This window comes from Anastrepha ludens, chromosome 2, assembly GCF_028408465.1.
Source record: "Anastrepha ludens isolate Willacy chromosome 2, idAnaLude1.1, whole genome shotgun sequence".
NCBI classification, from domain to species: Eukaryota; Metazoa; Arthropoda; class Insecta; order Diptera; family Tephritidae; genus Anastrepha; species Anastrepha ludens.
This window is the reverse complement of record NC_071498.1, coordinates 67,269,327-67,297,166: the sequence shown is the minus strand read 5'-3', so window position 1 is coordinate 67,297,166 and position 27,840 is coordinate 67,269,327. Positions and strand designations below refer to the sequence as shown.

Genomic DNA, 27,840 nt, shown 5'->3' with positions numbered 1-27,840 from the left:
GGGTTAAGGGTTACGAATTTTCAAAAAATTGATTTTTTTTTATATTTCTTTTCTTAATGTACATAGGTACATGTATTTAAGAATACAGACAGAAAATATAATATCGTTTCGGTGAATATTTTCGCAGTTACACGCAAATTTGAACAGGCGTTTTAGAGTACCAACATTACTCGAAAACGGCTAAACTGATTAGTCTCAAATTTTAACACGAGCTTCTTAAATATATTTTTTAGTAATTAATCAAAGGTTTCTTCTCACCGATAGATATTTTTTTATAAACAATTTAAAGCCAAAATTTTGGTCAAAAATCGATTTTTGTTTTTGTGAAACCGCCATTTTGTCAAAAAAATTTATTTTGTTTATTCTTTCGACCAATTACTAGATTTAACAATACTTTAACGAAATCTGTTTGGATTTAGTTCAGAGATATAGTGGTCACCGCAAAACGTCTGTTTTGAGAGGAGCTCCCGGAGATCAGCAGTAGCTCCTTTCCAAATAAATATTTTTACTAATACTAAGTCTTAAAATGCAGTTAAAAGATAACATAATTAGATCAATAAATTTAAAAGTTTTCTTAGAAGAAATGTTGGAAAATTCGCTTTTTTCGGCCTTTTAACTGTAGTAACTGTATAACCAATTAAATAAAGAAAAAATGGCGAATGGTTTAGAAAATACATTTAAATTAACATTTGAACGTAAATAACACATTTTATTTTATTATTTTAACATATTTATTATAATATGTAAACAAATATATGGTATAAATAGAAGTTATTAGCGGAAATCGCCAAGTGCGTATTAAAAAATGGTTGAACTAAATCCAAGAATTATATTTATTCTGTGAATTAATTTTTGAACTTTTAACCGATCGCGAAGTGCCGAGATTTTGACAATGTGAAGCTAATATTACAAGTTACCCAATCAAGAAATGAACTATTTCATTTTAATTGACTAAAAACAAACATACTTGCACCTTAAGTATGTCCAAGCTTTCCCCACATAAGGTTTGAGTTCCAAGTCACGGTTATTTTTACATTACTAACTACTTGGCAAACTACCTGTGCTTATTTAAATTAATAATTTTTATATTTAGAAGACTTTTTTAATATTCTTTAATTTGAATTTATTTGTATACATTTTTAAGGGGTTGGGGGTAGTCAGAGCCCCGAAAAAATGATGATTTTCAATCATTATTTTTGCTAGTCAATTGGTTTATTTTACAAACACAAAAACATAGCATTAATACATCCTGTTTCGACTTGACTTAAGCGTAATTTCAAAAAAAAAATTAATGATTCTAAAAGTTATCGCTGTTTGTGTGGAGCACATTTCTCCAGGAGTCCCTTGCGCTGATCATCACAAGACCTGGGAGATTCATCTAAAATCAATCGGACAAGAGAAATTAGTTTTAATAATAGAGAATCTTCTGCCCGATTCAAAATTAACAATATGGCGGCCTCAGAAAATATTTTGCAGATTTCCTAGAAAAAACCCGACAATTAATTGTTAAAAAAAAGTCGAAATAAAAAACAAAAAATGCTTCGATCAGCCACGAGTTTTTTATGTTTTTCAAAAGCAGTATACATTTTTATTAAGCGGTTTTTAAGTTACAGTGATCACCAGTTCAAAAAATATAGTTTTGAGAAAAACGCATTTAAAGTTTTGCTATCGATTTATGTAGAGTTATACGAATTACGGCGACCGCCGTAGCCGAATGGATTGGTGCGTGACTACCATTCGGAATTCACAGAGAGAACGTAGGTTCGAATCTCGGTGAAACACCAAATTAAGAAATACATTTTTCTAATAGCGGTCGCCCCTCGGCAAGCAATGGCAAACCTCCGAGTGTATTTCATAAAAATATCTGCCGTTCGGAGTCGGCTTGAAACTGTAGGTACCTCCATTTGTTGTTGTTTCACACCACAAAAAGAAGGAGGAGCTCGGCCAAACACCAAAAAAGGGTGTACGCGCCAATATACGAATTATTTAATTACTTACACAGTGCCATCTATTCCTGGGCAATATAATAGCATGCTTCCAAAGTATCGATTTGCTGTTGCCTACGTAGCATTCTACCTTTTCGAGTGTTATACTTGTATTTAGTTAGCGCGCTTATCTGTCACTTTCATACGTGCAGCAACCATTTTTTCAGCATACGAATGGTTCGGAGCGCCCGAGCGCCCTTTGTTAATTGTTGAATAAGAAAATAGTATTTGTCGGATTCACTTAAACATTTTCACACAATATTTTTAAGATATCATACTTTAAGAAAATACAACAAAAAAATCAATTTTTTTGAAAATTCGGACTACTCCTAACCCCTATATTAATTCATAATTCATTCACGAGCTTTGAGCACTCAGTCACCCATGGGAAGGTAATCTCTTCTGCCAAACTCACCTTTCTTATAATGAAGCCTGCAATATTTTTCATCGCGTCCTGTTGGAGACTATCCAACTCTTTTCCCTATTTTAGCTGTTTGTTAAATGCTAGCTCGTGGAAAACATGAATTCCTTCAAAATTACCTCATCATCAGAAAGAAAGGTTTTTAAATTCTGCATTGACTTGTAAGGTAGGCAAAGCCACTTCGTTTTATCAGCTTGCACTTTACTATGAGCAGCAAAATTTGTGGTGTTGCGGACCGTAATTAATTATTCATATTCTTGATAATATAACTTAAGTATTTTTAATGTGACTTTACCTAGTGAATACTTCCGCAACCTATATTTGAAATGCATCGGGCTCAGACTGCCATGTCACAATGGTCCTGGACATATCGATGCAAGCATATCCTGATTGAGTTATTGCTCATAAGCATATCATTTGAAAACAAAATTTACTATTTCTCACTTTTACTCAGAATTTCTAGGGTTAGCACCTCTATGATTTATCAATAGGGAACATAAATCGGCACACTGCTCCCTACTGCTTACCGAGCAAACTTTTTATTACTGAATCATGGGTTCATATGGCTTTAGCAGTAGAATAGAAAAGAATAGTAGAATAGAATACGTAGTTCATTCATAAAAAAGTATTAAAATGATATAAAAACAAACAAATTTTCAAACCTTGCCAATAACTCTCTGTGCTATAGTTATGAAATTATATTCTATACTGTCCTTCACTGTTCTAATACCCCACTGCTGCTGCTGGTGTATGAATGCTGCTTTGTGTGCGAACAAAACTTAACCCAGATTTGCATTACGGAAGTTATGAATGAATAAACATGTGGAGAAAAGAGTAATCTAAAGAAAATTTCAATATAAGCACACAAACTCCTGCAGGATCTTCTATGAGATTGTAAGTATGTATACATACATATTTAGGAGCACAAGGTGTAACGAAGGCAACAACACAGCGTCAATTCATTCATAACTAAAAAAGGACATTGAACTTCTGCATAAGGTGCCTACACACGTGTGTATTATACTTACATTAAGGTATGTATGTATGCATCTACATACATGTGTGTGCGCGCTTAGCTACCATTCACGTACAATATAAACGAAATCACAGCTCAAAAAGCTGTAAAACAATAACAACAATCATCGACTGTGTGGATTTGGATGTGAATGAAGAATTCGAAAGCGTATTGGCTCCTAAGTGCGTGGAGAGCGAGAGAGCCATGGTGTAATGGAGTAGGGGCGGTTTAGAGTGGAGTGGAAAGCGTTTAACGCATATGAAGTGAGCTCTGTTTATGTTTTTGTGTTGTAGCGCTAAAAGCAACAGGCTATGTGGCGTGCCGGTGGTGAATATACGCCCCACTTTACATGAATGTACTGGAGCGTTCTTGGTGCCACCCACGGACATTTGTTGACAAACAAAAGTGCAACACGTGGTGTCGACGACGACAATTTGTTGCTGCAGCTGGCTAAATTCTTTGTAATTCTTGTATGTGTGTGAGTATTTATGTGGTGATTTTTATATGTAGGCGTTCAAGACTGTGGGGCGCAGGCGTCAGCTTTACTGAAAACACCAGCACCAGCAACACGAAAATTTCTCCTGGCCAACTGTCAAAGCTGTCACAAGCGCTTTGTTTTTATACCTATAGTTATGCATGTGTGCGTGTGTGTATTGGTATTTGAGAAGTAAAATGCTTTAGGAAAATATCGATTTTTTACAAACCGTCATCCCAATTCGACATGAAACGCTGAATGGTTGTTGCGTTTAGAAAAGAAGTGGCAATGGCATAAAAATGTGTAAATAAACATAAATAAAGTGTGAAGGTATATTAAACGTAAATCAGAAACAAATAAGTGCACAAATATTTAAGACTGAACCGCTGTAATAAAGTGTCTACTTTCGGGCGTGTAGCAGCGAGTGAAATCAGATACAAGCAAAACGTGATGTTTATTTTTATGTTGCTCTAATTTATTACTTTTTTCACAACACACACAAATCGTGCATTGACGCAGTATAATAACCAGCCTGGAAAAAGCTTTAAAACAGTTTAGGAATAAATTGAAAGTGCTTGCAATATGATTAAAATGCGACCATATGTGCCATCAAATCGTATCGCCGTACGCGACTCCATCGACGAGGAGATCAGTGACGATGTGGACGATGACGTCTTCATTAAGGATGCGCGCACAGCCAAAGTAAGTATACACACACACATACACCTGCATTTATACATTGCTTGGTGTTGCTTCACCACACAGCTAAGCGAGGAGAAGGGTCTCAAACGCCCGTTAATGGCGCCGCGTCGCAAAAATGGCAAAATGCACAATTCAGTGCCGATTATGATGAAACATCGCCGTTGTTGGCGTTGTTGTGAACCTTTCTGCTATGGCCTTGCTGCACTCACTGTACTTATTGCCTTGATTAGTCTTGCCGCGCTCATTCTTACCATGTTTCCTATACCCTTGCAACGCATCAAAGTGTGGCTAAAGCGCGATCCTACAGCTCCGCTCGGTGCAAATTATGGCGATGCGGCCGGTAGCGCTGGCCAATCGCAATCATATGGCAGTAGTATGGGCACTGAGTTTGTGCCCTGCACACAGATTAGCGTGCAGCGCATTTGGACGCAAACTTTTGGCAGTATGAACAGTGAAAGTCCGGTGCGGAAGGCCGATTTAAATGGCGACGATATGGAAGATATCATTTTCGGCTTCGGTGTTGGTAAGTGGCTGGAAACCGATTTACGATATTGCAGGAATTCAAATTTTGGCGTTGGTTTTTTCAGATGACAACATTCAGTACGAAGGCTTTACATTGCCCAAATGCAAATCGCCACAAGGCGGAGATGAGGTGCCTTGTGAAGGTGGCGTTATTGCGATAGATGGCGCCACAGGTGGCTTGCTTTGGCAAACGTGGAGTGTAGCAAATGTTTTCTCACTGCTCTGCACTTTGGAAATTGATGGCGATGGCTATCCGGATTGTGTGGCTGCAGGCCGATTGGGTGTAAGTTACTTTAATTAAGAGAAAGCGTAAGCAAATTATTTTAGGATAATGTAGGAAAACCAGGGAATAGGGTAATCGATGTAATATGTAGTGGGGTCATTATTCTTCTCCTTAATTGGTGCGATAACCGTTTACGCGAGTTTGACCGGGTTTAACAAAGCGCGCCAGTCGTTCCTTTCTCGTGCTAACCGGCGCCAGTTGGACACACTAAGTGAAGCCAAGTCCTTCTCCACCTGATCTTCCCAACGCAGAGGAGGTCTTCCTCTTCCTCTGCTACCACCAACTGCTACCGCATCGAATACATTCAGAGCCGGAGCGTTTGTATCCATTCGGACGACATGACTCAGCCAGCGTAGGTCATTAGGGTCATTAGGGTGATCAAAAAAAAGTTGTTTACGCTAGCATTACTTTGAACTGGCAAGCCCACAAAATTAAAAAAAAAAAAGAAATTTTTTTTAATTTAAAAGTATTTGTCAATTTTTTATTGGTTTTGTACTACTTTTTTTTGTTGCCAAAGACAAAATTTCGGCTTCGGCATACAGAAAAACATTTTTTTTACAACCTTTATGATGACGTTTATATTAAGGGGGAAGTCTACTGTGAATTTTTCAAAAAATCGATTTTTTTTTTATTAGCTTAAAAAATACTTTGAACCCTCTTAAATAAGGTACAATATGTGTTACAGCTGGCTAAATTTTTCTTCGTTGAAATTTCGACCTTTTCCCGAAGCGCTCCAAAGCTTTAAACGCTGAAAACTGAAACTTTAAACGCATTTTTCTCGAAACTAAGTTTTTGTATACGGTGTACACGATATCTCGAGTTCTGATAAATGAATCAGCTTAAAAATTTAATTATATATTCTCTGTAATAGTGTCTCTCGTCTGACATAGGATTTTTTTGATATCGTTATTTGTTAAATTGTTATAAACAATAGTAACATCAATTTTAGGCAAAAAAAAAGAAAAAAATTTCAAGAATTTTTTTTTCAACGCCAAAATTTTTTATCGACATAATCCTACGTCAGACGAGAGTCAATACTATGTATATGATAACAATATTTTGTTTTTTTGTTTTAGATCACCGAAACGTAAGATTTCATGTACACCGTTTAGGCACCTAAGAAAAGCGGACCTGCGCTTGCAGAAGTGCCACAGCGGCCATTTTGAATATTTTGACTTAAAATTTTTTTTTCAAAAACTTAAATATATAATAAAGATAAGAGTTTAAATAGATTTTATGTACGAGCAATATTTTGTTAGAAATAAAATCCGGAAAATAAGCCTGTTTTTTCCCTTGTCACAGTAGACTTCCCCCTTAATAGACAGCTACAGGCCTCTTGCCTTCGATTTTCTAACAGTTAGATCTGTTAATCAGAGTTTCGGAGTTCAGAGAGAACGTAGGTTGGAATCACGTTGAAAGATCAAAATGAAGAACACGTTTTTTCTAATATTTCTGCCATAAAAAAATTCCTCATAAAAAATATCTGCCGTTCGGAGTAGGCTTGAAACTGTGGGTTCCTCCATTTATGGAACAACATCAAGAGGCACGCCACAAATAGGAGGAAGATCTCGGCCAAATATCCAAAAAGGGGGTGTACGCGCCAATATATAGATATTTAAAAAAGTGATAGCAGTTGACTCAAACGGACCAATACTTAGCTTTGAAAGTCGTTGACTAAGTGAGTTGTCCGATTCTAGTCTGTTACGGTTAGACATATCATACGTTCTGAATGTGACGCTCTTATTACAAATAAAGCCAATCTATACAAGTGTCACTCACATGAAACATTTTCTTGTTCTTTATTCTTGTATTCCCTACTTCACTAACTGAAATATACTACAAGGTGGCGCAAAATTAATCACCCTGTCGGAAATTTTTTAATTTTTGCACTAAATAAATTTTAGCACTTAACACATTTAGAGACTTGTGAACTAGATAGCTACAGTACACAAATAGACTAGCCATCGAGCGCTTAAAGGTCAAGATACAGATTTCCATTACATGTTAATAAAAAGTTATTCAAAAACCAAATTCATGATGATTAATTTTGCGCCACCTTGTATATAGTATCGCCCGTGGTCGAAATTCGACCAATAACAACTTCCATTGCAAATATTTGTTTACACTCGTATTCAGTTTCATCTTTATCTCTCACCCTCTCGCTCTCTATTTATTTCTATCCTGCGCTTTATCTTTATCTTTATTATTATCTTTATTCACCTCATCTTTTCCTTGTTTTTATCTTTACTCCTTCACTAATCTTAAACTAAATCTTATTTTTAAACCGCTGCTTAAAACGTTTCTTTAACTCAATCTGAATATTAAATCATACATTTAGGTGGCATTTATACATACATAGCTTTCCTAACTAGGCTTACAATTTTAATTATAAGTTTCAGTTTGTAATAATAATAATAATAATAATACATTTTTGAATATAGTTTGGCCATAAAAGAAATGTAAAAAAAAAAACGTGTTTGCTCATTTATGTATATACATTATTACAATTACCTATGGTTCCATTTATATATAAGATTCATTTTTCTTGAACGCCAAAGCCTCTACTCCCAGCTGAACTCAAATCTAAATTAAATGTTTTGTATAGTTTATCTTAGAAAACCATTAATACTTTGTTCCACAGATGATATTTGCCATCAATGGCCGCAATGGCAATAGTATTTGGGAATTTCGTGAGATCGAAGTGGAAACAAACTCACCCATTGTCATGGATCTCTACACAATTAATATTGTGCGTGATTTGGATGGCGACGAAATATCCGATATACTTGCAGCACATCTCGAAGAACGTGAAGAATCGAAAGCGGGACACATTAAAGTGATTTCAGGCAAGACGGGCAAAGTTATACGCACCATACCAACACCTTTCAAGGAGGAAGTGTTTGTGCCACTACAGATGCTCACCAAAGAGGATGGCACGGAACTGCTAATGATTATTACCGGCGGCCAAAATACGCCTGGTGGCATTTACACAATAAGATTACTTTCGCTAATGCAATTTACGAGTGAAAAAGAGTTTACACCGCTCTTCCAAAGTAAGCACTCCGGAGTGATGGTACCGGCGGTGATTACAGATATAAATGGTGATCATATTTCGGATGTTGTGGTGTCGTCATTCAATTCGACAGTGTTTGCGTTTGATGGTCGCAACTTCAGTATGCTGTGGAATTATACCTTTCCGGCGAGTGAGAGCGTCAGCGCCATTGTGCCTGGTCACTTTAATCACGACAATGTGACCGATTTTATGATCAAATACAATACAGGACCGGGATTTCCAGTTTACTACTACTCGCAGACGACTATATTGGATGGTAAAACCGGTAAACCTTTGCTAAACTCGATGATGACTGATTCGGGCGGTTCGAATAGTTTGCTGGGTGGCGTCTCGATATCGCAAACTTTTGGTGGTGACTTCTTTCTGCACTGGCAGATGCAATGTAGGGATAAATACGATGCGAAAGATGCATATGAATTCATACCAGGTAGGATTTTTGGAAAATAATTAATAAAATTGCAGTTTACATTGAAATTGAACACTTCTTAGATAGCGACATCATTTTACAGTCACGTGCGGATACATGTCGTTTGCGTTACAATAGCTCGACGGTACTGAAACTTTATGCGATAGCGCGCCACATCGAGCCACCAGGCGCAGTCATTTTTAGTACAGGTAAGCAGTAGACAAGATATGCAAATATTTACTACGCTTGAGTTCACTTTTCCTTTCCCACAAAGACGACATTGAAATACACCTCAACCGAACACAACGCTCGCAGGACGCCAAGCTGAATTCAAAATCCCCACTGAAGCATCCCAAACTGCTGAGGAAGTTGCTGGCCAATCAGGAGGAGCTGCTGAAGAAAATCGCAGCCAATGCTGATCTAGAGAAACTGGAGAAGGTAGCAAAACTCAAGAACCCACCGCACTACAAAGAGAATTCGTTGCGAAATCCAATGTTCGACCAGGACGCATTGCAGGAAATCCTACCAAATAATGAAATTCCTGCGGAAAATATATACGAATCTCCCAAGCAAAATAGTTATGCGAATTATCTCGGCGGTGGTTATGCTGCCAACAGCAACGCGCCAATGCGTGAATTGGTAACAATTAGAATGCTTTATTATCTTTTTTTGTCTAGCAATTTTTTTTTTTAGCAAAAGGACTACGAGTCCGAAGTGGGCGCACGAGTGCCTGAAGAATACGATACTCTCTACGCTGACAATGAAGTGCCTCAATTGGTACCGCAGAATGAGCATCCCATACGGTTGCGCACAAAATATCCTGGCAATCGTGATGTACGCAGCGACATTACCTCCTTCGAGGATGAGCAAAATGCTACACAGACCCTACCCACCGGTGGTGTGCCGCAGAATAGTCTGGACAAGCAGGAACCACTTAGTTTGTGGGATCTGGAAATGGAGAAGGAGGAACGTGATGCAATCAAGGAGTCGCACAAATATGATTACTCGACAACGCATGATGAGACCGTTAAAAATACTAAGCGTAGTCGCCGTAAGCGAAATGACGCTACTCAAACGCCAGCGGGTGAGCAAGCGGAGACGACTTCGGGTAGGCCATCAACCAGTGGCGAATCTGATGAATGGTTTTTAGCTTCTATCTCCTCGACGGGTGTGCTATTGAAGTCGCTAAAGAGCGCACACTCTTCAATAGATTTCGCTTTCGTGCTGAATGTGCGTGAATCGGAGACATATCCACCGTTATTTTTACCACAGGACCTCAACTGTGTCGAGGAGAAAATAAGCGCATACAAAAGTGAGAAATATCGGATTTCATTATCATTTCATGTAATTTTGTGGTACATTTAATATACTCTGGCATCTTGAATTTTTAGGCTACACCATGGACAATCTGCGTATACTGCGCAAGCAATTCCTAAAGCAATGTTTAAGCGATCGCCTGGTGAATGTTGCACCGCATGTGCCGCAGTACGAATCGCAGTTAATCGTGACACGCATCGGTATTTCGTGTACGTGTCGCGCACTGCAAGCGGGTGAAGTGTGTTCCGAGTTGGATGACATACAGATGCAGCGCTGGACTGAGTACATGGGTAATCGTGGGCATGGTTACTATGCCAATTAGATGTAGGTGTAAAATAAGGAAAGTAAATTGTGGGAAGCAAAAAGAGAAACTTTGATTTCGAAACTATTTTGACTTTGAAACTTTTTAATTGCACAACAGTATACCTTAATTTTTTACAGTTAGGTTATTTAATTGAAACAAGTCGTTCAATTTAATGCAATGTTGACGGTACATTGAAAACTCTATATTCCTCCACTGCTGATCAAACTTCGCCATAAAAATATATTTTTACTTTTAAAGTGTCAAGTATGCAATTCAAATTATTATAAAAAATAAAAGGGTTCAAAACCTTAAATTTTGAAGTTAAACAGTTATTGTGTATGTTTTTCGCTTTTACAGTGGTAAATAAGCTTATATATATAGGTACATGAATGCATAGCCTAATAAAAGCCAAAATAATTCTTATTTTAGATATAAAAAAATTACATTTATATTTTTCTTAATTCGTTTCATGTTAATAAAATAAGCACGCAATTATATTTTATTTCGCATCGCTTTTTTATTTTTTTTTTTTTGTGGTGCGATTTGATTTTGATGACTGTATTGCGAAATTTGAATTTTATTTATTAGTCTCAAGCAACACCATTGTGAACAGTTTCGTCCAGGAGGCATATTGTCGTGAGTACATATATGTATGTATATGCTCACTCAAGTAGGAGAGAGCCAGATGTCGAACGCGGGGGCCGATTGTGCCTCTTTGTCGTTCATTCCGCGCTCTCGCTTGCAGTTCGAGCAAGGTGACGACGCATGAGCAAGATAACGCCGCATGAGCAAGATAACGACGCACTTTATGGTGCGTGCAGCCGACTACATCGATATAAGATGTTATCACGTCAAAAATTCATCGGAAGAAGGTGGCTGAAGACATGCTTGAGCAAGTGAATTCGGACCCAGCGATGAGACGTGGGTATATGAGTTTGACATGCAAACCAGTCAACAGGTGGCTGAATGGCCCTATTCACATGAGCCGAAACCCAAAAAATCACGTCAAAGTCGGTCAAAAGTGAAAGTTATGCTACTCGTTTTCTTTGATTATCATGGTGTTGTGCACTCGGAATTCGTTCCAAATGGTTCAACGGTAAATAAAGAATAGAATTTATGCGATGTTTGAGAGAGAATCTGCGTAGGAAACGGCCCAATTTGTGGAAAGAAAACTCATGGTGCATGGCGCTTTTGAAGTGATAACGTTTTATAATTCGATGTAGCCGGCTGCAAGCACCAAAAAATGCGTCGTTATCTTGCTCATACGTCGTTATCTTGCTCATGCGTTGTTACCTTGCTTGAACTGCAAGCGAAAGCGCGGAACGAACGACAAAGAGGTACAATCGGCCCCGCGGTCGGCAACGTAATCACGGGGCACAACGCCTGCGGTCAGCATATGGCTACCATGAGAATCATTGGCGATCCAATATACCTATCCTGTCTTGAGAATGAAGACACTGCAGAGCATTTTCTCTGTATCTGTCCGGCGTTTCCTAAAACCAGACTTGGGCTGTTGGGCGGCGATGTACTGGGTGCATATAAAGTTCATACTCTTCCTCATCCGGATCTCTTAAGATTCATCAATGAATCCAAAATAATTGCGGAATACTGACCTCAAACCAATCTGCCCGTCTTAACATTCATATTATATCTGTACTATCTCTCTATTATTTCTACTGAAATCTATCCGGGTGTAGTACAATGGTCTCCTGACTGAGTGCTTGAACCTGTCCAACCCCGCACAAATCTAGTCTAATCTACTTTCCTTTCTCTGTGTTTTTTTACACACTCAGCTGCCGGTTAGGCACTTGCAAATTTTCCAGTATAGATCTATACCAAATAATCTTATAATACTGCGATCGAATTAACGCTCAATTTCTACACCAAGAATTCCGTCTTCTAACTTTTAAATTCTATATATTTTCAAAAAACCGGGTTCTAAAATTCTACATGACTAAACAAAAAATAAAAATTATACATTTATCAGGTTTTAGTGTTTGATCGGTTTTTATATTTTACTTGCGTAAGAAATCTGTCGCGTCGCGTTTACATATTTTCGAGCGCTTAATCATTTTCAATGATAAAATTTATATATTTACAAAGAGTTTTGTTCATCAGACATTTTATATTTTTTTCTATAAAAATGCATAAAGGAAGACAAGACACAAAAATACAAGAAGTGAATATATTACATAATTCAGAAAAGAGAAACCAAGTGGATAATATCCAAATAAAATTATCAATCAAAATTTGAAAAAGATTTTTGATGCTAGCTTAAAATTATTTTTGGGAAATAGGTTTAAGAAAAACTTAAGTGATTCAGCCAAATATCGTCCAATTTATACTTTGAACCGAAACCATCGAAAAAGTATTTTCTCCTCCATTTCATTATCCTTTAAGAAATGATAAATGCCGTTCACACTATTGCGTTGAGATTGTGTTACATATTGCTTTTGCACTGGCAGATTGTAGGCCCTCCCTTATAATATTTAATTACATTTAGTCTTGATACATATACAAATAAATATACATACCTTCTGCTCAAATATGAACGAGACGTTATCAATAAAACGGTCCGCGGATGACATATGGCAAAAATAAATTTTTTGTTTTTTGGTACGACTGTTATAAGCTTACATGGCAAATTTCAGCGTGATATGTCACATATGTAGTTTGTTTTCTGTGCTACTGTAAACAAGTCAAGCTCGAGTGTGTTCTTCGAATTCTCTTTTATGACTTCAATTGTCTCAAAATGTTTTCCACGGAGCGGCAACTTGAGCTTGGGAAACAGGAAAAAGTCACATGGAGCCATATCAGGCGAATACGGTGCTTGCGGAACGATATTAACATTATTTTTGTTCAAATAATCGCGAATAAGACATGATGTGTGAGCTGGTGCATTATCGTGATGCAAGAACCATGACTTGTTGTCCCACAATTCCTTCCTTTTAAGACGAATGTTCTCGCGCAAATGCTTTAAAACGTCTAAATAATATTCAGCGTTAACCGATTTTGCGATTTGTGCGATTTTCAAGCACAATTTCCTTTACTTTTCCGATGTTTTCGTCGTTTACTGATGTTGCTGGACGACGTTCATGAGGCAAGTTTTCAACCGATGTACGGCCCTCTTTGAACGATTTGTACCACTGGAAAACACGTGCACGCGATAGAGCAGAGTCCCCATAGGTTGTCTGCAACATTTTTAAGGCGTCTGAAGCCGAAATTTTGTTGGAATAACAAAATTTCAAACAAATTCTTTGTTCAATTTGAATTTCCAACGTTAAATTCGAAGAACACACTCGAGTTTGAAATATAATATATCTCATACCAAAACTGCAAAAAACAATACAAAATAACTTTCAATGCCAAAAAAACTAATTTTTTATTAAACTATCTAAACCGACTACGTCCGCTGCCGCAGCTTTCCCGCTTGCATCCGCCGCGCCAGCAGAGGTCTTACCAAAACTCTTTCCAAATGCACTCAACGCTGACATATCGGAGAATGATGTTGGCCCACAGGTGATATCCATGGAATCAAATTTGCTCTCCGGATTGTCGATCTTATCAAACACATTTGTGGTATCACGCAAACGATACTTTCGCAAGTTGAGAAATTGTTCTTTTTGAGTTTCTACTTTTTGATGCAGTTCATGCAAACGTCCAGCGAGTGAAACGAAACTCTCGTGGATTTGGCGAAAACCACGCTTTAAATCATCGGGCGATACTGTCTGTGGGTTGGCTAGCGCACGCATATGATGCTCAGTGAGTGATATTTGCTGTCGGAAGTTAATCAAATCTTGCTCATTCTTAGTGACCATACTCTGGAAAAATTGAAAAGCTGCCATATTCTCAAGCTGATGGCCAGCCAATGTATTTTTTTGTGTGCGTTGAGCTATCTCCACCGCCTGTATAGTTTTCGCAGTTTCCTTCCGCAGTAACTTTATTTGCCTGTAATTTGTATCTACTGAGTTGGAAATTTCCTGCAATGCCCATTGAATGTGGTTTATTCCGTGGGATACATTGAGAAGATGTGATGTTAATGTGCCCGCAATATCGGAAGAAAGTGTTTTTTGCGCCCTCACATGAGATTTAAGTGCGTCTACTGTTTTGGCGATCTCATCGGGTACAAGTGTTTCTTTAACCTAAAATAATAAAATGTATGTATTAGCAACTATTGATTTCAGCTTTGTTCCATTTTTACCTTTACACTATATTGCTTTAGATCCGCTGCATTTGGCTGTGTGGCACTCACATCAACTCCCCCCAAGCCAACAAATGGTGTAGCGGGTGCTGTGGTTGAGGTTGCTGTACGTTTCAACATTCCACCTGGCTCTACTGAAATGGTGGTAGTGTCGAAATAGCGGAAAATTAAATGAAATTAAATATCAACACACCTTCGTTCCGTTAATTCCGTTGATATAATTTTTAAATATTTTTATGCAGGTCTTTGAATTTTAATCCCATCTTGAGGTGATTTTTTGAAAAATATTTTTAGAAACTAATTTCATTTATACAAAACTTGATTTCTGGAGGTATTCTCAAATCCCCCCAGCTTACGCAAATCTCAATAAAATATAATCATTATATATAAGTGAAGAATATCCATATGTAAATACGCCACACTAAAAAAAAATATTTCATTATCTTTTTACAGTGTACCGTTCGCCCGATTTCAATGAAATGAAATAACTTCCTATAGTGCAGAAATGTTAACCCTCTATATATAGGGGGCATGGAATCTGATATATAGACCAAAATGTGAAAATCAAATTAGATCTAATTGAGCTAAGGAACTGAAACTTGGTACGAAAGCAAAAACTGTGAAGGCAGTAATTTTTTTACAATTTCCCTCAATTGATAGTCATTGTGTACGTCTTCAGATTTTTTATTTTTCTGCTGAATGGCACAGGGCCTGAGAATTATAAAATAAAATATATAGCAATCCCGTTGCTCTCACCACTCTCAACTGAAGTGAGAACTCACATAATCGTAAAAACAAAATGCATGTATATTTATCTCTTGTACGACTGCCAACACCTCGTACGCATTCTCCTTGAACGTATTTATATGAAAACTGTCAGTCTGTATTCAATTCAATTTGAATCTTTGAATTTAATGCATACGCACAACAAATAATATATAATCTTCTCGGGGAAAAGGAGGATCAATAATTGAGAAAAGAGTAGATTAACGAAAACAAGTAGCTGAAATCCAGGAATGATAGATTACAATACTGTGACGTCAGTTCAGAAGAAACACGAAAAGTAATTGGAAAATTAGCGAAAGTAAGTGGAAAGCCAAGAATGGTAGAAAAATAGTATACATATACAATGCGCGTGGATACATTTGCACTCAAAGGCTTGTTCATTTCTTGTATTGACGTCCCTCAGTTGTCAAATTCGCCAAAAATTAAGCAACGGTTTTCTGAAAATACCACCTTTACTGGTTACGTCGGGCATTCACACTAAATCAAGGCTTTGATCAACGTAAAAATGTGAGTAAATTTAAAATTATATATTTATGAGGGATTTATAAATATTAGCATTATTGACAGCAAAAGAGTAAGAAATTTAACATAAATCACCCTGTTTTAAGTGGAACTCATAAGAAATCTATGTAGCCGGCGATCCTTCTTATATTTCAAATTATGTATAGTAATGTCACTGAGTCTATTAATTAATTAATTACTGCTTTATTTTATGTATCATCAAATTTATGCGTTTGTTTAATGCAAACAAAACCTTAAGAAAATCCATTGTGAATACCTCCGTCCACGAGGCATATTCACCTTTATTTGACAGTTCAAGCCGACAGCAGCGACGCCGGCAGAGGCAGGTAAGCAATTTGTAAAATATACGAAAGCAAGAAAAGTCAAATAATTTTTCCCAAAAATATACAAATGTTTTGCTAATAAATACTGAAATAGTATATAAATTAAGCAGCGAAGATGGGTATATTGGAGAAGATCTCAGAAATTGAGAAGGAAATTGCTCGCACGCAAAAGAACAAAGGTGAGTTGTTTCGTGGTCGTCCTCATTGTGTTCGCACTATAAAATACGTGCTCTTCCGGCAATTGGGGTTTTATGCCTTTGTTGCAGCCTAATCAAATGTAGGTTAACTTGAGAGGATGTGTGCAATAAATAAAATATATTTATTAGCCATACTCAAAAGTTTTTTTTGTGACACTCGTACTTATTAAGTTCACAAACGGCACGTAAATGAAAACCTTTAAAATGTATGCTATCTTCTAAAAACAGTTAATAATTAATAACTTTTAAAAACTAGCAACTGAATACCATTTGGGTCTGCTAAAGGCAAAACTTGCAAAATATCGGTCACAGCTGCTGGAACCAGCTAAGAAGGGCGAAAAAGGTGATGGCTTCGATGTGCTAAAAAGTGGTGACGCGCGTGTTGCATTGATTGGCTTCCCTTCCGTTGGTAAATCAACTTTGCTCTCTACATTAACCAAAACCGAATCAGAGGCGGCAAATTATGAATTCACTACCCTCACCTGTATACCGGGAGTCATTGACTATAAGGGTGCCAACATACAGTTGCTCGATTTACCTGGAATTATCGAGGGTGCTGCGCAGGTAAATATTAAATAAAAATTAAACAAGTGGACAGTTTAATGAATTATTGCAATTCTTTCATAAAATTAGGGTAAAGGTCGCGGTCGGCAGGTTATCGCCGTAGCGCGCACTGCTGATTTAGTTATTATGATGTTGGATGCCACCAAACCGAATGTTCATCGTAATTTGCTGGAGCGCGAATTGGAATCGGTGGGCATACGACTCAATAAACGCAAGCCAAACATTTACTTCAAACAGAAAAAGGGCGGCGGTCTTAGCTTTAACTCTACTTGCTCACTGTCACGCTGCAATGAGAAAATGGTGCAAACCATTTTACACTCGTTCAAGATATTCAATGCGGAGGTACTTTTCCGTGAAGACTGCACTGAAGATGAATTTATCGATGTGGTAACGGCGAACCGTGTGTATTTGCCTTGTTTGTACGTGTATAACAAAATTGACCAGATTTCGATTGAGGAGGTTGATCGCTTGGCGCGTGAACCAAACTCGATTGTGGTCAGTTGTAATATGAAACTCAATTTGGACTATCTGTTAGAGGCCTTGTGGGAGGCGTTGCAGTTGATACGCGTTTACACGAAAAAACCTGGTGCTCCTCCAGATTTCGATGATGGTTTAATTTTGCGAAAGGTGCGTGGATTTATTTATTTTTCGATACGGATGCATTCAAAAATGCAATCTCCGTGCGAATACTATGCTTATATGAACAGTTAAATATTTCTCAGGTATTTTTTTTAAATCTGTGACTCTTTCTGATCGGAAAATTTTAATGTGACAAAAATATAGAAAAAAACCCATTTATTCTATGAAAAGTATTCAAACTGAGCTCGCGTTAAGACGGAATATCTCATTTTAATAGTCGGTATCTTTGCATTTTATTTCAGGGTGTTTCTGTGGAGCATGTATGCCACGCCATACATCGTACTTTAGCTGCCCAATTTAAGTATGCGCTGGTCTGGGGAACTTCAACGAAATATTCCCCACAACGTGTCGGCATATCGCACATTATGGCCGACGAAGATGTTATACAAGTTGTTAAGAAATGATAAATGCCGATTACACTATTGCGTTGAGATTGTGTTACATATTGCTTTTGCATTGGCAAATTGTAGGCCTTCCCTTATAAAATTTAATTACATTTATTCTTAATACAAATACATATATAATCTAAAAAAAAAATATTGTTCATAAAATTTGAGAGCAAAGAAAAAAACAACTTTTATATGCATTTGAAAAAGCGTATAGTGGGGTAATAAATGTCGAAAGTTGATTATATATAACCAAATGGTTGCTGAATAAAAGGCTTGAATATAGAAGATTTCATAAACTGCATTTTAAGCTAGTCTCTTCAAGATAGGTAGGTGCGCACGGCTCTTATGAAAAAATTGCACATCATAGGTGTTCTTTGCCATGATTCAATTATTCACTTATGACATTAGATTTTTGACACTCTCTTACGAAAGGTTTCATTCACGAAGTGTGGATAAAGTGGGGAAAAGTTATAGTCCTTTAGAAAAATGGTAGCAATGTGGTTTCTTTTTTAATGGGAAAAACTGGGAACGGTTTAAAAAGAAAGTTAATTAATATTTGATTTGGTTAATATTTTGTGGGCAACGTATATAAATATATTACAAAAATAGAAGTTATTAGCACAAATTTCCAAGCATGATTTTAGATCAAAAAGTGATTTAAGGGGTAACACCACTGTAGGCGCGTAAAATAAACACGATTTTTAAAAAAATTTTTTGTATAGAAGGTAAGGGAAAACAATCACTCTGATTTGGGAAGTTATTACTTATATACTAAAATACAAAACTACAAAGTTTGATCGAAAAATTTTACAAAATGGCGGCATTGGAGACTTTTTTGTAATGTGGTTTCTCTTGAAGGAGCTCCGCGGCACGCAGCACAGAGGGTGCAAATTTTTATCTGGAACAAAGAAACATTTTTTTTCTTAATCTAGATAAGAATAGCTAGAGAAACACGTAGGGGATTTAAAAAATATTTATTTTTGTGGAATTAGCAAGCATTTGAAGGAAAAAACTCTATTTTGGACTAAAAAACGGCATTTAAATAATTATAACAATAGTTTAAATTAATCTATCGAAAAACCCCTACGCTCTTCTCTTAAGAAGGTTATTATACAGACGTAGTGAAGAACCTGATTAAAAATATTAAAAATTGATTGAGTTATGCTGCGTGCCAATTTCAGAAAACGTGTTTTGAGAAAAACGCGTTTAAAGTTTGGAAATTTGGAGAAGTCGTTAGGTAACAGTCACTAACGCTTGGTTAAAAGCTTAAAATATTTATGAAATAAACTTCGGTAACGTATACAACTTTTTGTTCTGTATTTTAAAAGGTTCAAAGAATTTTTTAAGCTTATAAAAAAAAATCAATTTTTTGAAATTTCTACAGTGGTGTTACCCCTTAACTTAATCCAATAATAACATTTTGCAAATTACTTTTTAATTTTAAAATAGATCGTAAAGTTGCGAATGCAGTTCTTATCTTACCCAAGCAAAAAGAACTTCAAATGAATGCTTTCATTTCTCTCGAGAAATTCGTTTACTGAGCAAACCTTTCGTTATTGAATCATGGCTCCTTGCCATGTCTTCCCTTTTCGTGACAATTATTTCCACTTAAAAAATATGTTAAACTTCACAATTTTTTTATTTCAAAATTATTACATTAATTGGTAAAAATATATTTTGTACCAAAACTGCAAAAAAACGTAAAAAAATATTTAACTAAAAAATATTTTCCAAACTGACTTCCAATGTCAAGATACACTAAGTTTTCATTAAACCAACTAAATTTTTTTCAATTCATTTAGCACCCGCAGCCGCAGCTCTTTCACTTGCACTCGTCGCGCCAGCCGAGGCATTGCCAAAACTCTTTCCAAATGCACTCATCGCTGATATATTTGAGAATGGTGTTGGTCCACAGGTGACACCCGTGGTGTCAACTTTGCTCTCCGGATTGTCGATCTGAGCAAACACATTTGTGGTATCACGCAAACGGTACTTTCGCAAATTGAGAAATTGTTCTTTTTGAGTTTCTACTTTCTGGTGCAGTTCATGCAAACGTCCAGCGAGTGAAATAAAACTCTCGTTGATTTGGCGAAAACCACGCTTTAAATCCTCAGGTGATACTGTCTGTGGATTGGTTAGCGAATGCATGTGATGCTCAGTGAGCGCTATTTGCTGGCGGAAGTTAATCAAATCCTGTTCATACTTGTTGACTAAACTCTGGAAAAACTGGAAAGGTGCATTATTCTCGAATTGAAGGCCACCAGATATCACTTGTGTGCGTTGGGCCATCTCCACCGCCTGTATAGTTTTCGCAGTTTCCTTTCGCAGTAACTTTATTTGTTTGTAATTAGTATCTACTGAGTTGGAAATTTCCTGCAATGCCCATTGAATATTGTTTATTTCGTGGGACACATTGGAAAGCTTTGATGTTGACGTACGCCCAATATCTGAAGAAAGTGTTTTTTGTGCCTTCACGTGAGATTTTAGTGCGTCTACTGTTTTGGCGATCTCGTCGGGCACAAGTGTTTCTTTAATCTAAAATAATAAAAAGTGTAAGCCACCATTGATTCTGGGTTGTTTTCATGTTTACCTTAACACTATCTTGCTTTAAATCTCCTGCTTTTGGCTGTGTGGCACTCACATCAACTCCGCCCAAACCAATAAATGGTGTAGCCGACGCTGTCGTTGAGGTTGCTGTAGGTTTCCACATTCCACCTGACGCTACTGATGTAGTTGTAGTGCCGAAATTCAAACTGGCTGAGGTACTGGTTCCTAATGGTTTTGCAAATGACGTTCCGCCCCTCATTACACCTAAGCCGAATGCCGGTGCCGTGGATGTTGCAGCTGTTGTTGCGCCAAGTCCACCAAAACTAAACGCTGGTGCTGCACTCGTAGCAGCTGTTGCGGTCGCAGCACCTCCTCCTAGACCAGCGAAATTAAAAGAGGGCGCTGCGCTGCTCACTGATGTTGCACCGAACGCTGGCGCAGCTGGAGTCGCAGCGCCAAAGGTTGGTGCGACAGATGCCGTGGGTGCTGCACCGAATGCTGGCGCTGCTGCCATAGCAGTTGCACCAAATGGTGTAACGGCTGCTGTTGGTTGCGCGGTTGCTCCGAACGCCGGTGCCTGTGAGGTAACGGCCGTACCAAAAGCTGTAGAAGCGCCGAAGGCCGGTGCAGCGATGGCGGTGTTTGCGCCAAATGCTGGAGCGGCTGTTGGGGCAGCACTAAAGCCCGGCGTAGCAGTTGCGGCTGGTGCACCGAAATTGAAGCCCGCTGACTGTTGTTGTACTGTGTTTCCGAGCGAAAATCCCGACATAGTTGCGGTCTAATCCTTCTCTTTAGTATGCAACTTGAATGTTTATTTAAAATTAACAATTTTCTAACACTAAATTTAATAGTTTACTAATTTTGTGAAATCCGTGAATCAATTTTCCGCGCGTGTATTTGAGTGAATTCGTCAAGGCTCACAATAGTTGCCAACTTTTTGCATTACGCACTAAATTTGATGCGTTTTCAAAAGTCAAACGTCAAAAAACAAAAAATGAATGAGTGCTTTCGAACTTTGAAGTGTTTTGTTGCTTATCTCAAATTCATAAATTGAGTGCAAGGAATGCTTCTAAAAGATAAATGTTTAACTGTGCAGCCCTTCTTTCGATATATGCCTCCTTATATACACACGAAAAAAAAACCAATTGAAAAGGGAAAATTGTTGGTATGACAAATGTAGTAAACCAAATGATGTTAAGTGTCATATCGATGGTAAACACGTTTATCAAAATTTAAAACATTAACTGAAGTCAATTTACATTTTAAATGTATATAGTGAAATATTTTTTTACAGAATCGTATAAACTGGAATAAAAAAAGTCCTCTGATTTAAGGAAATTGGTGCTTTTGGGGGGGTAGAACGCTTTGTTTGAAGTTTTCGTGTTTTTTGAAACTCAAATGTTGGTAGCACTGAAGGATACAAATTGTCAACAGATGGACATACTATAAATTATTGTGAATGAGTGCATAACACATTAGGGCAGCATCAAGGCGAATTTATTACAGGTGACAGCAAACACATATAAGTAAAACCCTACATGTATTTGCTGTTGCGTTTGGTGCAAGCATCATGTCAAAATCAGCAAGCAAATGTAAACATACGAATGTAAACATACCAATACATACAAACAAAGCATATCATTTTGACGTAAGCCATACCTACAGCGAAAAATTCAGCTGGGTGAATGCTGTCACCTTATTAAATCCACCTTGGGCAGCATGAAGGTAGTACCGAAGTAACGGTTTTTACTATATTAGATAGTTTGACAGGCAGTCAAGTGTGTGATGACTTGAGTGGTTGGTCGTTTTGCTTGAGTGTATTGGCGGTGTTGCTATACCAAATTAGAATTTTTGTAGCAACATTAAAAACATTGGCGAAAATTCGTGATGTATAAAACCGTTGTAATTCATAAAAACCGTGAGCATCGCTTTCTTTTTTGACTGAAAACGACGAGGTTTTTTTGGTCTTGGTTCATTCGGAGCTCTCCAGGTAGGATTCAGCTTTGGAAATCATGTTTACAATTCCTGAATGGATCCTTAAGCAATGTTCAAGTTGTCTGCCCGCTATTTCATGGTTCATTTGCGATTATTGAGCAACTGTGGGCCGAAGCTTTTCGCACCATTGAATCCATTTTTAACGCAAAAATTAATAGACGCTCGTCGGCACTTTCTGGCAACACTTTGCCCAACTCGAACTTTATGAAAAATTATAATAAACGTCTTTTCTCGCAGGGTTGCATGAGGAAATAAACAAGAAATTTTTCCTAAAAATTAACAAAAATGGGAACGGTATAGGCCATTATGTAAACGAGGGCGAAACCAAATATCTGTTGAAATCGAGGCGGCCTGCACAGATGCAAAATTTCCATGTAGGAGCCTATACTTTTGAAACAGTGAATCATTTTAAGCACCTAGAAGTTATGATCGCATGAAGCGGTGATTCAACTTGCGCAGTCAGGGATCGCATCAACGCCGCCAACAAAGCGTATTACGCCAACCTTAACTTGTTTAAGTCCCGACTTTTGTCTAAAGCTCCTAATGGATGATGGTACCTACAGAATTCGATTGAACTCTACACTGTACGATCTAACTCAGAACGAGACAGCTGTACGTTTTGTTAAAGTGCAGCGCATAAGATGGCTAAGTCATATGATTCGTATGTCAGCTGGCTGTACCTTGAAGAAAGTCTTGACAGGAAAGTTAATGGGCATGAAGGCCAAGGGCAGACCGAGGAACTGTCGGATAGACACAGGGGAACAGGATCTTAACAAGTTGGGAATATGTAACTACGAGGCAACAGCTCCGGATGGGCCGCTTCGGAGGAGCATCTTGAAGGAAGCTTTGAGGCACCCCGTGTTGTAATGTGATGAAAGAACAAGAGGAATTACAACGATCGGTTGTTTCAATAATTATCAGAAAATATTTGCTTTAAAAATTTGTTTCCATGATATCAAAACAAAAACATCAAAAACAATTGCGTTTCGTTTGTTTAAGAAAAATGCTCAGCTATACATGGGTTTTGTATATTCTATTTCCGCTGTTTCCTTGTTGGAGAAGCTGCTGCTGCTTATTTTGCTGCAAAAGCTTTTCAAAAGCATACTTGTGCTTTTTATATAAATGGCTTTGATAATTCCCCAAACAATTCTATGAAAATTTAGCAATAAAAAATTTGCGTACAAATTGCACCACTTCACCTTCTCTTCTGCGACTCATTGTGCCCGTAATTGATTAAAATATTTGCTATCATTACTAGAAAAAACAAATTTATTTGATAACTTTTTTTTGACAATCAAAAAACTTTTTTGTTTTGTTAACGAATTTTTCTGATAATTACTAAAACTGAAAAAATTTATTTTATATTTTAATATTCTAATATAAGGTATATATGAAGTAAGTTATACAATTTTCGAGTAAAAATTAAATCTAATAACATAAAATATGCATAAGAATTGTAAAAAGAAAAAATTCTATAGTTTTCTATGTAGTTTTGCACCAGTGTAAATACTATGCTGTCATTAGGTAATAATATCTCTTTTGCTGAATATCTGTATTCTAAGATAGATTGCAAATAAAGTATTTCCATTTAAAAAAAAATATTTTTTTGATAATCAGCAAAACGATATTTTTATTTTGTTTGATACATTTTTTTGGATAATCAAAACAAAAAAATGTTTGTTAACACCTTTTTCTGATAATTAACAAAAGGAAATTTTTTTAAATATTTTGTTTGATAATCAGCAAAATGAATCTTTTTAGTTAAGCACTTAAAGTTTACATTATTGATATAAGAAACAAAAACTTTTTTTTTTCTTTTATTGAGAAAATTAATTTTAATGTGCAGCCCTGCTTTCTCGTTGCTTCCTCGTTTAGGGGCGAAAAATATTCATTGCCGAGCATGATTCCATTATTAAAGGTTTGGTCACTAGTGACATTCGGTTTTTGACACTCCCTTACAAAAGGTTGTATTTAAGAAGGTGAATAAGTGGAAAATATTAAATCCTTTTTGGTAAAAATGGTAGCAAAAAAGTATTTTCTTACTTAAATGGAAAGAAAATGCGAACGGTTTAAAAAATAAATTTTAATTAATATTTGAAAGTAAAGAATGGTACAAATAGAAGTTATTAGCGTATATTGCCAAGTCTAATGTTAAAACAAGAAATTATTTTACTTAATCTAAGATTTTATTTTGTTAATTAATTTTTAAATTTAAAACCGATCGCGAAGTAGCGAAGTTTCGCCAATATGAAACTTTTTTGTTAAAAATAAATAAATAATTGGCACGTAAAATTCTGTTAGGTATTTAGCCGAGATCCTTCACCCATTTGTAGCGCGCGTCTTGATGTTATTCCAAAAATGGAAGGACCTATAATTTTATGTGGAGCTTTTTTATGCTTTGCTAAGCCTCCTCTGGACCCTTCATCCATGCATAGAAAGGTGGACTCATTGGAAACAAATTCCGTCAATCCCAATCTTTTTATAATGAGATCTGAAATGTTATCGATCGCGTCGGGACTATCCAATTATTCTCCCTGCAACTCTTTGGGAAATGCTAGCTGTTTGCAAAACATGAATTCCGTCTAAATCACCACATATAAGAAATAAAGTTTTGTAAATTCTCCAGTCATCGATCTCGGATTGCAGCAATAAATCCATCATGTCCTGACTTAAGCGGTATGTATTTCATGCCATACTACCATAGTCCTGAACATACCGATGAAAACTCTTTAGCGAGTTGTTGCTCGTAAGCAGACCATATTAAAAAGGAAATGTTTTTTCTAAAAATTTTACTTTTCCTCCACTTTTACTTTTGCTTACAGAGCAAACCTTTTATTATTGAATCATGATTGCCGAGAATAAACAACCCAAGGCGAATTTATTACTGGTGATGGCATCCGCATTTAAACAACCTATTAATTTTACGAATATGACGAGCAAACCCAAAAAGGTGTTAATAATCATATTTATTCGCATTTTGTTATCACATCAGGCAAAAGAGTTAAATTGTGTATATTCATGCCCATATTTTATAGGCATGCATATGAAGTTACGTAAATACATACATAAATTTATATATAATATACGTGAACATCATAATCATCAGAAGCATGAAGTGTTTCTGTTCTTCCGGACAATTGTGCACTCGTACGATGTCATAAAGCGGAAAAGGAACTGCGCTTTTACTTTCAATAGGCTGCCTTTGAAATTACGATTGGAAGTAAGAGAAGAGAAGACGCGATAAACAAATCCTTTTATCATATTTGAAAAGCATTTAACTCCAGCGTCTTAAACTTCGTGCTAGCAGACAAAAGAGTCCACACAACCAGTCAACCATTTAACCGTGCAAAATTGCTGCCGAAAATATTTATTTTCATGTTGAGAAGGTGCTCCAGCAGCATCACCATCAGCGCTATGACAAAGCCGTGATATGCCGTGCCATTATGCGCAAGCATTTGAGCGCGAATAACGCCCCTTTAAGATATAACAAAGATCATTATTATGTAATGCTATTTGTGAATTTCGCGCTTTGATAAACGCCCAAAACGCTGCTACAAATTTTCGTGGAGGAAAGTGCACTGCTGTTGCGGTTGGCTTTCGGTTAGCGTTTAAGAAAATCGAATGATTATTTTTCTTCCTGAATGGAGGAAAGACACATCATTAGAGTGGATTTTATCGTGAAATGTTGGGCTGTGAGGAGGATTTATCGTCGTTTGTGGGAAAGTAGGATGTAAAAGAGAGCGAAACTTAAACAATCCGTAATTTTAAAAAGACACGCTACAGTGAGCAGTGGCTCGACAAACATTTTGGCATTTCTAAACTTTCTATTCTTAGGTGTTCATAAGCAACGGAAGAGTTAACACCAAATTTACTAGTTGTTTAAATATTCCTATTCCTATCAAAAACAGTCAAAATGACTGGCCATTAGAAAAAGCGCTTACTGAGGTTTCCAGTCTTTATTTACCTTTAAAAGTGAAAAAAAAGTTGAATAATATTAATTGTAATATATAAATAGATTTACAGACATTATTTGCTATTAATAATATTTATAATAATACATTCCATACGCAGAACGAAGAAAAATATTTGCTTGGGGAATAAGTACGTAGCGCTTTTACCGAAGACTTTTATTTAAACAAAAAACAATACTTTTATTAAAAAGTTATTCAATTCGTATATTCGTTCTTGCGGTTTACAACCTCTTCCCACATCTTGACCAATTTGTTGATGCCGGTCCGCCAAAAATCGCCTCGTCTAGTGTCAAAGAAGTTGGTGAGCCAATTTTTAAGGACTTCTTTGTTATCGAAGGTAACACCCTTCAAATGGTTTGACAAGGAGCGGAAAAGATGGTAATGGGTCGGTTCAAGTTCCGGAGATTACGGCGGATGCTGAAAAACCTCCTATTCGAGCAGAGTGCGGCTTTGACGACTTGTGCAACGTGGGGCCTGGCATTGTCATGGAGGAGTATGGTTTGACCATGTCGACCAGGTTTTTTCAGTCGAATATGTTGAAGTATTGATTTTCGCCTCCTGGGCATTGCATTTCTAAGCCTCAAAAGTAATAAAAAATTAAAAAAATCAAAAATACAATTAACATAGTTTTATAGAGCAGAAAAAGTTCTATCGAATGACTACTGAAATACTAATATGAACTCATTCCCCAACCCAATATATTACGCACTTAGCGATGAAGTTGTAAGAACTCATTAACTTTTGCTAACGGAATTTATCACAGTGCCATAATGTTTTTACTCTAAGAACACACATACGATTGTACTTGTGGCTATGGCTGACCGTGACTAAGCTGAGGTGACTTTGCTCTCTTTTCGTGAAAACTATGTTCTCTGTGGAACCTGCTACTGTGGTTTGGTCTATCGTAGGACCTGCCACTGAACTGCACCACCACTACTGAACTACTATATAGATGTCGAATATAACCAGCGTTAGGAACGAAAGGGATGATAAATAACGTGGTGGTCCCCTCAAAGAGGCGGGAATGAAGTCACCGAACGACGACATTTGCAAGCGCGGGTTTTTCTAAGAACAAGCAAGGATGTTTTCAGGTAATGACGAACATCTGAGAAGGCTAGTGCGAGAAATTTACGGCCCGCAATCAACTCGTCATTCGACCGAGAATGGTCAAGAGACTCCAAAAACCACGAGTATCGAGTTCGC

The 27,840-nt window shown here is 37.0% G+C and overlaps 4 protein-coding genes across 5 annotated transcripts; 2 read left to right on the top strand and 2 right to left on the bottom strand.

Annotated features, from left to right (window-relative positions):
- Positions 1-4,175: 4,175 nt before the first annotated feature.
- LOC128871703 (uncharacterized) lies at positions 4,176-10,831 on the top strand. The gene is made up of 8 exons (XM_054113678.1): positions 4,176-4,598; positions 4,662-5,121; positions 5,186-5,403; positions 8,045-8,903; positions 8,966-9,091; positions 9,157-9,521; positions 9,576-10,194; positions 10,274-10,831. The coding sequence occupies exons 1-8, from the start codon at positions 4,479-4,481 to the stop codon at positions 10,519-10,521; spliced, it is 3,015 nt and encodes a 1,004-aa protein (XP_053969653.1). The 5' UTR covers positions 4,176-4,478; the 3' UTR covers positions 10,522-10,831.
- A 1,898-nt stretch (positions 10,832-12,729) lies between these two features.
- On the bottom strand, positions 12,730-15,962 carry LOC128865160 (nuclear pore complex protein Nup58-like). Its single transcript, XM_054105267.1, has 3 exons — positions 15,938-15,962; positions 14,705-14,838; positions 12,730-14,645 (listed from the first exon to the last, which is right to left on the bottom strand). Exons 1-3 carry the CDS (start codon positions 15,960-15,962, stop codon positions 13,878-13,880), a joined length of 927 nt encoding a protein of 308 aa, XP_053961242.1. The 3' UTR covers positions 12,730-13,877.
- A 288-nt stretch (positions 15,963-16,250) lies between these two features.
- On the top strand, positions 16,251-18,415 carry LOC128871702 (developmentally-regulated GTP-binding protein 2). 2 transcript variants are annotated; one of them, XM_054113677.1, is made up of 5 exons: positions 16,251-16,338; positions 16,430-16,514; positions 16,789-17,096; positions 17,166-17,723; positions 17,978-18,415. In XM_054113677.1, exons 2-5 carry the CDS (start codon positions 16,451-16,453, stop codon positions 18,137-18,139), a joined length of 1,092 nt encoding a protein of 363 aa, XP_053969652.1. In that variant the 5' UTR covers positions 16,251-16,338; positions 16,430-16,450; the 3' UTR covers positions 18,140-18,415. The 2 variants fall into 2 exon arrangements, with proteins under 2 accessions (XP_053969652.1, XP_053969651.1); XM_054113676.1 differs by lacking the exon at positions 16,251-16,338 and having other exon boundaries at positions 16,345-16,514.
- A 1,325-nt stretch (positions 18,416-19,740) lies between these two features.
- Positions 19,741-21,712, bottom strand: LOC128871701 (nuclear pore complex protein Nup58). The gene is made up of 2 exons (XM_054113675.1): positions 20,715-21,712; positions 19,741-20,659 (listed from the first exon to the last, which is right to left on the bottom strand). The coding sequence occupies exons 1-2, from the start codon at positions 21,438-21,440 to the stop codon at positions 19,919-19,921; spliced, it is 1,467 nt and encodes a 488-aa protein (XP_053969650.1). The 5' UTR covers positions 21,441-21,712; the 3' UTR covers positions 19,741-19,918.
- Positions 21,713-27,840: the final 6,128 nt, after the last annotated feature.

Excerpts from the sequence above, each read along its gene's own strand:
- LOC128871703 (XM_054113678.1), top strand. The coding sequence starts at position 4,479 with ATGATTAAAATGCGACCATATGTGCCATCAAATCGTATCGCCGTACGC. Across the intron at positions 5,404-8,044 it reads TGGCTGCAGGCCGATTGGGT|ATGATATTTGCCATCAATGG; the intron begins GTAAGTTACTTT and ends TTTGTTCCACAG. Across the intron at positions 9,092-9,156 it reads CGCAGTCATTTTTAGTACAG|ACGACATTGAAATACACCTC; the intron begins GTAAGCAGTAGA and ends TTTCCCACAAAG.
- LOC128865160 (XM_054105267.1), bottom strand. The coding sequence starts at position 15,962 with ATGCCCGACGTAACCAGTAAAGGTG. Across the intron at positions 14,839-15,937 it reads CGACGTAACCAGTAAAGGTG|TAGAGCCAGGTGGAATGTTG; the intron begins GTATTTTCAGAA and ends CCACCATTTCAG. Across the intron at positions 14,646-14,704 it reads TAAAGCAATATAGTGTAAAG|GTTAAAGAAACACTTGTACC; the intron begins GTAAAAATGGAA and ends TTATTATTTTAG.
- LOC128871702 (XM_054113677.1), top strand. The coding sequence starts at position 16,451 with ATGGGTATATTGGAGAAGATCTCAGAAATTGAGAAGGAAATTGCTCGC. Across the intron at positions 17,097-17,165 it reads TTATCGAGGGTGCTGCGCAG|GGTAAAGGTCGCGGTCGGCA; the intron begins GTAAATATTAAA and ends TCATAAAATTAG. Across the intron at positions 17,724-17,977 it reads ATGGTTTAATTTTGCGAAAG|GGTGTTTCTGTGGAGCATGT; the intron begins GTGCGTGGATTT and ends ATTTTATTTCAG.
- LOC128871701 (XM_054113675.1), bottom strand. The coding sequence starts at position 21,440 with ATGTCGGGATTTTCGCTCGGAAACACAGTACAACAACAGTCAGCGGGC. Across the intron at positions 20,660-20,714 it reads TAAAGCAAGATAGTGTTAAG|ATTAAAGAAACACTTGTGCC; the intron begins GTAAACATGAAA and ends TTATTATTTTAG.